The sequence below is a fragment of the Hydractinia symbiolongicarpus genome, chromosome 13, assembly GCF_029227915.1.
Source record: "Hydractinia symbiolongicarpus strain clone_291-10 chromosome 13, HSymV2.1, whole genome shotgun sequence".
Taxonomy (NCBI): Eukaryota; Metazoa; Cnidaria; class Hydrozoa; order Anthoathecata; family Hydractiniidae; genus Hydractinia; species Hydractinia symbiolongicarpus.
Genome location: NC_079887.1, coordinates 16,807,036 through 16,821,330, shown reverse-complemented (window position 1 = coordinate 16,821,330; position 14,295 = coordinate 16,807,036). Strand labels below are relative to the sequence as shown.

At 33.6% G+C, this 14,295-nt stretch overlaps 1 protein-coding gene across 1 annotated transcript; it reads right to left on the bottom strand.

Annotated features, from left to right (window-relative positions):
* Nucleotides 1-3,661: 3,661 nt before the first annotated feature.
* Nucleotides 3,662-11,454, bottom strand: LOC130623472 (putative diacyglycerol O-acyltransferase Rv1760). The gene is made up of 3 exons (XM_057438966.1): nt 10,481-11,454; nt 7,191-10,391; nt 3,662-6,565 (listed from the first exon to the last, which is right to left on the bottom strand). Exons 1-2 carry the CDS (start codon nt 11,349-11,351, stop codon nt 9,781-9,783), a joined length of 1,482 nt encoding a protein of 493 aa, XP_057294949.1. The 5' UTR covers nt 11,352-11,454; the 3' UTR covers nt 3,662-6,565; nt 7,191-9,780.
* Nucleotides 11,455-14,295: the final 2,841 nt, after the last annotated feature.

Genomic DNA, 14,295 nt, shown 5'->3' with positions numbered 1-14,295 from the left:
AAACCCATTTTGACAAGTAAGCCCACGGGGCTTTAATCGATCATTTACGGTAGTAAGATTTTGTAGGTACGACAGGTACAATTTCCATGTCTCAGTGTTAAAGCCGTGCGCAACCCCTGATGGTTCATACAATTTTACGAGTACAGTTGCATTTATGTTACAGTTAACTTCCGGTAATTCGAACTTCGAAGGGACTGGGAAAAATAGCTTGACTTAAAGTATGTTCGATTAAACGAAGTCTTAAGTCAATTTTGGTCTAAAATGAAGTTCGAGTTATTTTTTTTCAAGAGGTGGGGTAACAGTTACCAAGAAAAGGTATAGTCTTGGCTATGAAAAAGGTTTACAAGTCCCTTGTAAATTAAATTTTCCTTCGCAGACAACATTATCTATCTATATCACATCAAAAGTTAACAAAAACCGAAAAACAAGTTATCTAGTCTTTGATTTCCTTCTCTCAAGTAAAAAGTTCGAGTTATCCAAAGAAATTAGCTTCAGGCATGGACTATAAATAGATCCAGTTAACAAATGTTCAAGTTATCCGAGGTTCGAGTTAACCGGAAATTTTATAAGAAAGTACTAACGAAAGTTTAAGAACCCAATAAAATAGTTCCAGATAATGAATGTTCGAGTTTGTAGGCTATTTCTATATTAGATTCACACATGTTGAACTTGCCAATGTTCAGATTGGGCTTAGAACTAAGGATCTTAGGGTATTTGGTCAAATCCATACTTTTAAAAAATGCTAATTGTTGCTGACTTCAACATGGCCATTTTCACGAATTTGGGGGCCTTAGTGAACCCCGATGTGGATTACTTTGGTATGCGGGCGTGCTAGAGAATGTGACGAGCAAATTTACAACGCTGTTTGCCTGGCCTATGTGTGTGCAAAAGTAGCGACATTGCAGCTAGCCGGTTGCAGCGCATTGACTGTTTGACACTTTTGTCTATATTTTAAGAATGAAGAAAAAAACCGCCTTCGTCAATTTTTGTCCAGGATTGTAGGACCTTTTTTCTGAAAAAAAAAATATGAAAGCTATCACGGAAACTTTGAATTATGCGATGAAAAATATGTTTAGGGGACACAAAAATTTGTGTTGGAATTATGTGAGTTTGAATTGAAAGATTTTTCTTGTAAGAGTTTACTATCAAATTCTGAAAAGGCCAAAGATATTGTTCGATAAAGATCATCTTTCGAATTACAGTGGTTCGAATTATATTACAAATTACAAGTTCAATTGTACAACTTGACTTGCATTAAAACCCAAATAAGTGTAGCCAGATACCTAGCTAAGCTTCCACTCACTTTAAATGTCACTCGAGCGACTTGAGTCACAACTGGATATTGCGTTCAACTACGTCCGTAAAAGACGTATATAATAATAGTCTGGGAATAAAATCGACTTTCTAAATCAAAACTTTAGTGTGAGTGTGGGTTAGGGGTTGTTAGCGCAAGAAAACAACAAGCATGGCGAAATGCTGGAAATAAAAACCTAATTGTAGTTTGTTAACTAACTTTTTTCGCATCGTACTATAAGTTGCTACTGCTAAAAAGAGATTTATGGATGTTTACATTCCTTGCAATGTTATTTCACACTAACAATTGTACACTAACTGACCAAAATCCCTTTATTTAATCAAGTGATGCTGAAGTAAACAAATTTCATTAAATCGTACCTTTCGTTTTGTCTAAATGAGAGTGGTAAGTATACTTGGTTAAAATAAGTGCAAACGCACAGTGGATCGATAGAAATACAACTTGTAAACAGAAGGGAGTGTCATATACAATAGATAGATTTCCACGTTAGAAGTAGAGTTAAGTTAAAAAAAAAATCTATTTTTAGGAGCTCGTCTAAACAAGGTTGAGTTATTTCAATAAAAAAGTTTGTTATAAAAAGTTTCTTAGTTGTACCTTTTTACTTCACATTGTGATAATATCTTAACAATCCAGATTTTCTCCCATTTCATCTTATTTCTGCCAAAAAATTATATTTTTATTCAAAAAAAATATATGTAAAAAATCAACAACCTCACAAAAAATAGAGTGTTTCATGTATCCTTAAAACAGGTGTGCCCCTGAAGAAATCTCTATAATAATAGCTGTCGTCTGTCTGTTTGTCTGTCTGTTACGGAAACACGAAATGCGATATAAAAAGGACGGGAAACCCCGTGGATTTTTCCACGATTAGTCTATATTATAAACCCAAGTCTCTGTCTGTCACCCAAAATAGTAGCCTTATTTCTTTGATCATTCCTATCACCGATTCCGTTCCTGTTTCCAACATGACGTTTTAGCAAATGGGAAGATATTTGGGCCACAATGTGTGTAGCGGTAGCCATAACTTGAAGGTTTTTTTGGACGTTTTTACTTCTAAATGGTTTGTATTGTGAATTATTGTGCTAGAATTAATATTTTAATGCGTTTTTAGCAGCGTTTAAATCTTAACCCTATTCGGTCCGGGGGGGGCGGATTCCGCCCCCCCTGACGGAACTCCTGATTGCTTTCTTATATGGCTATGATACTTACTGAGTTTCAACATTTATCTATTAGACACCTGCATGCCAAATTTTTAGGTCCCATACCTTTCAGAGGCTTTGATATTGGCCATTACTCGAAACTACCCCTAAAATCTCTATGAAATCCTTATAATGGGGAAAATATAATAACTCCTGTTAGGATTATCCTTAGAACTTGAAACTTGCAACACAACTTCATTTCATCAAGAAGAATCATTTCGAATAATTTTGACACGTGACTAATCCGATTTCCCGATTTTTTCGGATTTTACCCGAAAATCGGAAAAAAACGGATTTTCGGGCAATTTTTGGCAATTTTTTATTCGATCCATGTAAAAACCGGAAGATATGTTAAAAAAAATTTATTTAGCTTTTAGAAACTTCAAACAGAATGTAAAAATTCGCTCTAGAACAAAAGTAATTATATTTTAAGCAGATAGTCGCATTTTTAACAATTTTCAAGCTTCCGATGACGTCACAGAAAATGTGCTGACGCAAGCAAAAATTTATTGCTGCTATTTTGTTCCTTTTATGACGTACTATAAGTGTGCCAAGTTTGATTCAATTTGAACAATCCTATGAAAAGTTATTGAGGGGGGGCGGAATCCGCCCCCCCCGGTCATAGTATGTTCGAAAAACCCCGGATCGAATAGGGTTAAACAAATCAATTCTAAGATCTCGGCTACAAACGTAGATTTTGAGGGAGCATCCTAAAAAAAACAGCTTTATTATTTAGTTTGGTATAAGTTTTTTATCATAGCCAGCATAATTTGCTTTTCTGTTACCTTTACCAATCAGATTTTTACTAAGCTGCTGTGGTTATCTAGGTGTTACCTACCTTTGCATAAGGTTAAAGTAGCCAAACACAGTTGGCTGAAGTAAAGTTTTCAAATAATCTTTCTGATGCCAAATGTAGTTAGGTAGCTGCGCCTTTTACTGTAATATAATTTTTGGAAAAAGTCTAGCGTTTTACTGATTTGACTACAGTCTCGATTAACCTGTGATACTTGGCGTCATTTTTTAACTGCAATTAATTTTGTAACGACAGACTGTGTTTTATTTAAACTGATAATTTTGCAATTTTCACGAAAATTTGGATGGTGAGATGGTGAGAAAGTTTATGTAGAAACCAAAGAAATATATGGCGTTAAAGTTATCGTTTTTTAAAACATACATGTATATAAGTAAGAAATATAAAACTAATTGTTCCTTAATAATCCTAGACTCAAACTGTAATTCATAATGGAATTCAGCTTAAGCATCTTGTAAATTAAGTTCTTATCAATAAACAACACTTTATAAGCAACTCAACTAGAAATTTCATCAATGACATACAGAAACTAGAATTTTTTGAATGTTTTTGTATCTCAGATGAAAGGATGAAAAAAATCCCTACAAAATCTGAATCTATTTCTCAACCAATTTTTTCGTCCCTTCCCATGAACGTTACAGCACTCTATTATATCTCCAGAACTTTCACTTTATGTAGTCACTTTATGTAGCCACTTTATGTACTAATATAAATGTAAGCAACAACTAAGCAATGCCATAACGTGGAATCGACAGAATTTTATCAACAGCACTGAGACTGAGCTGAAAAAACTGTTGCCTCTACAAAGCATATAATCTAGTTGTTCCTTTTCGATCAGATACCGCGTCAATTAATATGTTACATTGCGAAGAGTAAATTAAAATAATAAAAATAAATAAAAGGCAAATAAAATAAAACCTTACCTAGCAGTAGTACACAAGATTAGTATATCAGCAGCTTTTCTGTTGCAAAATCTATTACAGATCTTATTGTTTCACAGCGAGCTCCGATATGTATAGCTGTTTATTCCCATTAGAATACTTAATAAGCTTTACATTTTTTTAATTGTGTATTGCTTCGAAGGTTAATCACGTTGCATAGTTTCTTTAACAAAAAAAGTATTTGAGGAATAATTTATTATAATCTTGCATTGTCAGGACTAATAAAGAATATATTCAAAATATGTTTTGTTTATAATAATTTTTGTACTATTCACGTTTTTATAAAGAGGTCTTGTTAAACATAGTTAGAAAACATTTAGAGTGTACGTTTTTAAGCGCATGCTAATGTAAAAGTGACATTATACCCCACATTAATTTTACAGTAAATCCTCGACCTTTAAACAGTTTGCTACTTAGCTGATTTAAAAAAAAAAATCCTTTTTGTTTTACTAAAATTTTAAAAATGGTGTTGCCTATCTTTTCAGTCTTAATTTAGCTATTAATATTTTTGTTGCTAGCCAAAACATATAGTTAGATACCTAGCTACAGTCTACAAACTAATAACTTAAAACTGTTATCTACAGCTTAAATAAAATCTTGTCTTTAACTTCCAGCCTGATTAAGAAAAATAAAGCATTTATGTGCCTCCCATTGTAAATTTATATGGAAATAAATATACATTCTTTTTTTTCTGACGCTGTTTTTCTTAATAAAATGTGAATTGTGGAGTAGTTCTCAATTGATTTGGGTTATCCACATTTAATGAAGGATTGATGAGATAGCGCACATTTGATAAAAGAGGAAGGTTAATTTAACTGCAATTAATTGATGCTATATACAGAAGAAGACAAAATTAACTTTAATTAATTCAACTTCTTGCTAGCCCAGGATCACTCAAGGCAACAGCTGTTGCAGCTTGAAATTTAGCATACAATATAGCTTGGAAATCATGTTGTGTGACTTAATGGAAGGAGGTACTTCAAATGCAGCTGGCTTGGGAAACCAAATTAATTGCAGAAAGCCTTGTTAAAATATATGCAGCCAAAATAAGAGATTAAAGCTTTTGTTTAATGTTTGTTGTTAAAATAAGTTATTATTTGAAATGGATTTTGTCAATTTTGTCATTTTATTTTAGTGTTATCGTAACTTGACACCTTCTTTCTGAACGCAATGTTCGGTTATAGGAAATCAAAGTGAGATTACGGGCAAATTAGACGAAGTTCTCTAGTGTTTTAGAACAATAGAAGGTGGTCACGTTACTTGATTCTTGGTAGCAAAAAAAGATGAAGATTTTACTATAAAAATATTTTGTTTGTAAGTATCGTACGTAGACAAAGGAAGATGTGTGGACAAAGGGATTAGAAAAATATTACTGTGTCATGAACTAGCTTCTCCATAAATTAAATCGTTTGTCGTCATAGCCGAGTATTGCAATTTACTGTAGCTGATCTCCTAAAACCCCTCTAATTAACAGTAGTAGCATCAGGGAAGACATTGAACCATCAACGTCAAAACCGTACAGGGCACTATGTAGACGACCGGCTCCTAATGAATTAAAGGTACTGGTTACATTTGGTTCCGTAACGTTGAAGCATTTGACGTCATTTCGCTTGAGTCTTCCCCACTTCATTTTATTGACCTCTTGTGTTACTTCTTTGCTTCGTCGTGTCCTTTTGCCTCTCCTCTGCTTTCACTTTACCCAATTTCGATTACTTTTTTAATCCTTTTTTCAGTGTCTTTTTTGTTAACCAGTTTCTGACGTATTCATCAGACACCTCAACTCCCCCATCCACAATCCCTGCCTTGTTACGTATGCCGTTATTAAGTTGCTTAGGTATATCCTATCGAGGTTTCTAGGACTAAGGTCACAAGTAACTCGTTGTTATCAATGAGTGCATCGCATGGCATCAATATGTTTCTATGCAGTGTTTTGTTCTGTATTTTTTGTTCTTTTTAGGGAAACATCATATACCTGCCCTTCTTCTCTTTTCCCTCATACTACTACAGCTATCGTATCTTCCCAGAAAGATCTCATCTTTCCTTTCCTCCTTTTCTACGATAGTTAAGAATTAGTTCTCTTCTCCTGGTTCTAATGGGTCAAGATATGAACCACAGTTTCCTTTATTTTGATCTTTCTGTTTCATTTTGGTGGTGAATTTTGGTGGAAATCTTAAGAGCAATTCCACAAGCTGCTGTCATCTGTTCTTTCCGAAGATTGTTATAGTACTAACTGCATTTGGCATAAGAAAGATTATTTGAAAACTTTATTGAAGCGTAGGTTGTTTGTGCTGCATCATATCTAAGTAAAAAATTAACAAGTTGTTGCAGTGTACGTGCAAGGAGCAGTAGGGTGAGAAATCAGTCGTTGACTGATTTGCACAATTGTAAGCATTGATCAAACTTCTTAACTTGATCCTTCCATTTGGATTTCAGATTTTCCTGAGGGTCAAGGGTGGGCAATATAGAAAGAATGGCCTGGTTAAATATTTTCTTTAAATCTTAACCATTACACTGAGGGAGTTATGGGGAAGTACGTATTATTTTTACCCCGCAGAGTAATGGCCCAGCCAATGCTGCACCATCCAACATATAAAATGTGATAATTATTTCCCTGGTGCACATGCAATGAGTCTTGTTCAACCAACTTATCATAAATAATCATAATAACATATGTCAGACCTTTTATCATGCCAGTTCTTGCCGATTGTCGAGACTTGAGCACCAGTAATGTGCAATGCTTCAACCTTAACACTGTCAAAAATGCACGATAGCACAAAACGCTCACTAACGAAATTAGCTAGCTTTGCCTGTTGTTCTACATATATGAAGGTACTGAATATCCTAGCTTTACACACTTTTCTTTTACCTTATCCTGGATTACTTGGATATCACTACATGGTAATTTATACTGACGTATTCCTTACTTTTTTAATCTCTGCTACAAAACGCCACACTTCTACTCATTCTTCTTGTTAAAGAAGCACCACACAAAGGACTTATAGAATTTCTAGAAAAGCAAGAGTTACTAGATTATACAACATAGTTTTCAGATCAATCAAGTGACTGCAAAATTATTGTGTGACGAATTTTTTGTTTACTTTTAGTACAATAGGTCATATAAAACACGCTTCCTTTTTATGGAATAAAAGATCAGGAATTGATGTAATTCAAAACTATTTATATTATATAATAACTTTGTGTAAATTAATGTACCGCTCAAAAATAAACAAACTTTATCTCAATACTAACAACGGTAACACTGAAGTCATGCCGTTTGCGTCATCCAAAAGCCTAAAAACATCTAGAGAAAAGTTTGTCACTTCTTACGATAGTTCTCCAACTTTGAACACGATTTTGACCTTTTTTTTAGAAACACTGATAACTTTTATGGAATGGTCAATGATATCAAAGTGTTAAGGTGCACAAAAGAACAGACATAACATTTATTCATTCATTCATTCATTTATTTATTCATTTATTGTTTGTAATAAAAAATTATGATAATCCAAGTTAATCCAAGTAGTTACGTTATTCAAAGTAAGAAAGAAATATAAAATTTTTAGCTTTATTGAAGTTTGACAAATGTTTGATAAAAATATCGAAATATAAATATATTAGATAATGTTTTTAACAGAGGTTGCCCAAGTATAAAACAGGATAAACTTGTCAAAGTGCAAAATTTAACTTTATATTGAAAATTTGACTTGATTCTGATACTCTGATTCAAAGGTTCTTAAGACTTAAAATCTTTTCACTGCCTTACATTTGTGCTTGACAGAATGAGTAAAAAAATGTGAACAACATGCATTATATAAAGTAATTACCATAGATAATACCTAAAAGAAAATATTTTATGCTGAAATCCCTAATGAAATTAGCAGTAACAATTAAACATTAAACAATACACACGTAACTAAGATGCAACATAATTGTAGGATATTCATGCTGAGACAAATTAGACATACATGACTGTACAAGTGAGCAAAGAGAAATACAAACAGAGTGATAGCACTAAACATACATTCTGCAGACAAACATAAACAATAATTTTTTAGAAAAACCTTTATATAAACACAGCATACAAAGGGGATAGGTAGGTCGAACTTTTTTGACAGGGATGGAATATGGTTGGGAACAAATCATAGCAAAATCACGTGAATGTAAGAAAATATTTTTCTTATCCTTATTCAAAAAACATTTCCGCAAAATATTTATAAACACATGACTCCTAATTTTTGTAACAACTTTATTACTTTGTTTACTCAATTTACAGATTTTTTTTACCTTTAAAAGAAAACATTACATTGGTACGAAGCCTCGAAGCCGTAAATTCATTATTGTTTGGTAATCCTTGTTTCCTAGGCAACCAAGGTCATACATGCATGTTGGTTTCCACCTAGCTCGCTAGTTATAGTTTGGTCATAAGAAAATCATGTGTACTAATATCTACCAGTGTGTCATCTATTTACCAACTAGTGCTTAAGTTTTAATAAAGTTAATATACCACAGAGCAGACTAGCAGCACCATTTCAGGAAGTTATTTAGACGTCAAGCGTTAGTATGTAAAACAAATAATTAGGAAAGAAACACCAGATAAGGTTACATATTTTTGCCTTTTTTTCGTAGGACACAAAAAGTTCCTTGTAAGAAAGTCACTAAGAGACTGGACTGGGCTATCGAGTCAAACAAAAAACAAGCTAAAATTTTTCCCTACAAGCGCTTTTCTCGCGCTCAGGCTGCGCTGTATAAAATCCGATAATGCCCCGGCTTTATAGAACTCGCCAAATTGGTTCCAGGTGGCCTTTACTTAACCACACGGCCGTGACTTCAGTTATTATCACCCGCTTCCAGGATATCAGGCCTGAAACTTAAAACTTAATTTTAAAAAATTGCTATTGACATTAGTCTAAAATGCATTTACGTCTAGAAGAAACGTCAATAAAGTTAAAAAATTAGACATAACTTATGTGGCGACTTCATAGAAAAATAAACACAATTACTTGTTAAAGACAGACAAAGTTCCGTATTAATGTATTGAACAAGTTGTTTAAACCCGTGGAAGAATTCACTTAAAAAACTTTTTCAAATTTATTATTCTTTTTATCACAGAACAGTTTGTTAAAATTTCATTAAAATGCTACAAATAAAACGTTACGTACAAAGTACACATCAGCAATAACAATGTTAACTGCGCGTGACTTTGTCCGTACAATTTATAACAAAACAATTACATTCCCTGTCACAGTATATTTAAGCATACAATAAAATTCACAGCTGATCAAATCGCTTTTTTTTTTAAATTTAAATATACAAAATCTAGCTTTCCGTTGGTGTTTTATAGACGTTTTTATAGAAAATTGTCGAAAATATAAGCCACTTTGCCTGTTACAGACACACAATCTCAATTTCCGTATTATCATAATTGATAAAAAAGTGCATAATTAAATCCCAAAGAGGAAAATGAAAGATAAAGACTTCGAAATTTCGTAACATTAATGTTGCAAGCTAGAAGTTTTAATCAGCAATTAATATTCTTTCAGCTAACAGTTGGACGTCACGCTCAAAAGCATTTGTTAATTTTGTTGGGTCAGCAATAATGTTTTCATCACTCATTACAGTGAGTTCTATCCAGTTGTTATAACTGAATAATGAAACCGCCAACCCTAAGTCAGCATGCAAAGGTGGTGTAAAAACAATACATCGGACTGGCTGTCCAAGAATGTAAAGCCTATCAGTTGGACCAGGTACGTTGGAGCAAATTAGAGAGGCATGTCTTTTCACGGCAAATGTTGAATACCTTCCAAAAAATTCAGGTAGACCGCCAACAATATTAAAGTAAATAAACGAAAATAGATGGGGATGTGATGAACTTTTTAATTTATTTATGCGTTCACGTGTGAGATGAAGTCGTGTAATTGGGTCTTCTGTTGCTATGGGCAAGTTAAGGAACAATCCACCAGAATGGTTGCCAAGTGGAATGTGCTTTTTCAGCTTATCAGAAACTGAGCGAGAATTAAAAGTCATTGCAATTGGTAAGTCTGTCAACTTATCGGATTTAAGGTTTGTTAGATATGTCCTTATTGCACCTGCCAAGCATGACATCAGAACATCATTCACAGTGCACCCTAAAATCAAAAGGTTTATTTTACAAAAACTAAAGCACAATGGGAGATAAACACCTTTTCTCTACTTTGAAAACTTTTTAAAAGGTTACCTGTTTTTGTTTTAATTTTCTTCACAAGATCTAAACTAATTGGTGAAGACCAACTCACTGTCTTTTTGTCTGGAGTGGTGAATGCTTGGAAAGGGTTTTCCAAATTTATTGAGAGCACCAAAGCAAGCAATGCTAGCGGACCAGTGAAAACTCCAGAAATAATACGCTTCATTTGATTTTCCAGAAATCTGCTTTTTTGGTTAATAGCGTTGATAAATTTGGGCTTGTCATCAACCAGCTGGGATAGTAAACCAACCATAGCAAATCCATCGCCTATACAATGATGGAATTTGCAAAATATGAAAAAACTTTCCTTGCCTTCTTTTGGTATTATGCGAAACAACCAAGGGGAGATCTTCTTTGGCAGGGGTTCTGCAGCAAATTTTGAGAATATAATTTCTGCGTCTTTTTTATTTGCTGGCATTACGCCTTTGTATACAGGAATATGCTGCTTTATGTTAAAGTTTGCTTCATCTGTCCAGACATACGTCAGATAACGTCTTGATACTATTTGTGATAATCTTTGATAAGTTACATCGAGATTTCTTTTTTTGTCAAATAATCGAGATAGCACGAGTTTTCGCAACTTTTCAATATTTGGTTCGCCTTGTACTTCAATCATTCCAATTATGAAATTTCGATTGCTTTCTGTTTCGTGCAGAAAAGGTATATCCAATGTGGAAAAGACAGTTCCAATCTTTTGATATGATATCAACACATATTCAAAAAACTTTAGGAACCGAAATATAGCCATTATGGGAACAGCTACGACAGCAAAGACGGACCAAAACAAATAAGCTACAAGACATAATACACCATGAACAACGACTGGAATACGTCCTTCGATGTATTTAAGGTATAATACAGCCATGTTATTAAATTCTTTTATATTCCTTGGAAGTAATAATAATTTATATATACAGTATATTGATTAGAATTTAAACAACTAGCACTGCCGAATAATGAAAGAAAAATTATGGATCAACACAAAGAAGTCTGCGTCAAGTTTAACACTATGACAACATTGTGGTCAGAAAATCTTGTATGCAACAATGTGCCATTGTTCATCAAACAATGAAATTTAAAAAGAAACACTTAGAAAACATTGAAATGTAACTTTCAAATCTGCCTTTTTCTCAAACGTTTTTCTTAACATCATTTGCCAGTTAATAAAGTACCGTAAATTCTGAAAAACAGCCTGGCTCTATTATAAGATTTATATATAGATTTATACACAAAAAGGGAGACATATACATAGAAAACAAAATTTCTGCTCGGAAAAATATCTATTAGGAAAAATATCTATTAAATAAAAGATAGAATATTCGAGATAAAAAAAATCACTTTTGCTTTGGGAGTTTGAATTCAGAGGTTTACGGTGTAGCTACCACACGAGCTTGACTATCTTAGGGGTCGACTACAGGTATTTACAGTTAAACTCACGCTGAAACTAAAACTTTTTTAGCTACGTTACAAGTATCAAAAATATGCTGGTGGTAAAGAAGCGTATGCTTACCTACTGTAAATATTATTTGAAATAAAAAAAAAACGCCGGCGTAAAATTTTACTTGGGTTTTTGGCGAAAGTCATCCCACAGTGCCATAGAGTTTCACTTCGCCCTTAGATCAAAAGTGATTTCACTTTGACGATTGAGTTTTCGCGCTTGCATGAGTTTCAATTTGGGTACATCTATCTAGTCTCATATGTTATATATGTACAGCAGTGAAAATTAATCGTCAGTGTATAATATAAAGATAACTTCTCGTATTCAACCTAACGTGCATGCTATTACCATACGGAAAGTGTACAAAAAATACAAACTGTAATATCACACAAAGTTCGTACATTCCTATAAGTTATTCATCTAAGTTAGAAATTGTATCTAAAATATTTTTTTAATCAATTGCACGTATTTCGTGTCATGGCAAATCAGAAATAGTTCATACTCAAAACAATGTTGCGGGTGGTTGTTGTCTATCAAAACAAATCGGAAATTTACTCGACGCCTTGGTCTCCATTGCAGAGGTTAAATCTTCTAGCTTAATCGAAAGATTCTACTGTAAAAAATAAACATAAAAGCATGTAGAAACATGCAGCAATGACGAATAATTATTTTGACGACATCGGTTTATAATTTCAATTTTTGTTGTTGTGCAAACAAAATAAACGGAAATGTTGTCATATTTTGACATGTCAAAGCAAAAAAAATATTTGATTTTCTTGTGTGTTTTATAACGGTATGTTTTAAATCATTCTGTTAAGTAAATAGCACATTCATGTGTCTACTCATTGTATCACACAGCACGCACAATATCAGAGATAACTGTTACCGTTTTTGTGTCTAATTAAGACACGTGCATAAAATTAATGAATTTCTCCTTTATTTCAAGCGTAATGAATCGCAGAATTACAGGCCACTTTCCTTGCAATGTGTTAATTAATTGTTAAGAGCGCTGGAGATGTGCGCTCATACTTCTAAGTAGAAAATGAAACAACAAACCACATAAATCCATTTAAAAAACGAAACGAAAATTTTAATGTCTTTTTTTTCGCACATCTGCTTTTCAACCTAGGATGTTTGTGCATGTCCAAAGATCTGCAAAGTCATGTAGATTTTTTTAAACATTTGGCAGGTAATCTATACTACAACGTATCCAAGACACGCTTGCTTCTATTAAGTCTAATTCAAATAACTATCTGACACACAAGAAGAGTTTTATGTCCCACGCTCTGTCTTTACAACACAACGCGTTGAAGATACCGCTCTGTCTTTACAACACAACATGTTGAAGATACCGCTTCCTTTTGCATATTTACCATGTACAAAGTATTGTACAAATGTTTTGACTTAAATTTGATAACAAAGAAGAGTTTTTCGCTATTCCCTAAGCTTGACTGATACCGTAGATTTGAGAAATATTTATACATGATTCAGCCACCTTGGTGATCAATATGGTTCCTGTGTTCTGTATGTATGCATTAGGTATACATCGACATTGCCTACCCAATTTTCCTCACATGGCAAGGGTTGACTCGTAGTTGTGCTAAACGCACTTGCTAAATATGCCCGAGCTGTGGACCGAACCACGGACTGTTGATTGCGAAGCGAACTCTATAACCACTAAGCCACGCGCCACACGCTACGCTCCACGATCTTTGACTTGCTACCAAGTGAATTTTATTATTTTATGCTAACAGGCGGGCAAAAATGCACTAATAAAATGAAATTTCCCATTGGCTAACGACTAGTAATTTAAAATTAGAAAGATATTTAACGATCAAAAATCTTTTCATTGTGGATGACTAAACTTTTGTTATGATCCAAATAAAAGTTTGATAAAATTAACTAAAAGAAAACAAAACAATCCGTGACTAAGTCATAACAAAAAGTTTAAGACCTAGCTACCTTCTCTACTCACCTGCATAGTATTTTTCACCAGGAAGCTTATTTTTTGTTACTCTTTTTGGAGCATATTTCTTCTTGATGCTTTATTGCTGTTTGGTTATTTAGGTGGAAGATCACATAGTACGTCGTAACAGTCATATTACAAAATTGTTTAATTAACGCAAAACCTTTTATAGATCTCTGTGGTTGAAGTTTTTGAAGACAGTAAAAAAGTCACCTACCACAAGCTTGCAAATGGTTTAAAACATGTGAACAACGATAGGTGAATAACCTAAAAAAGATTGCTTTTTCGTTGCAAAATACTTTGCATCGGTTTGTCCAAAGGGGTCTCTGTATCTTCGTTAATTCAGTGGTCTTGGTATTCGTCTTCTGCCTGTGCGCTATTCTTGTTGCAGACACAGGAAATAGA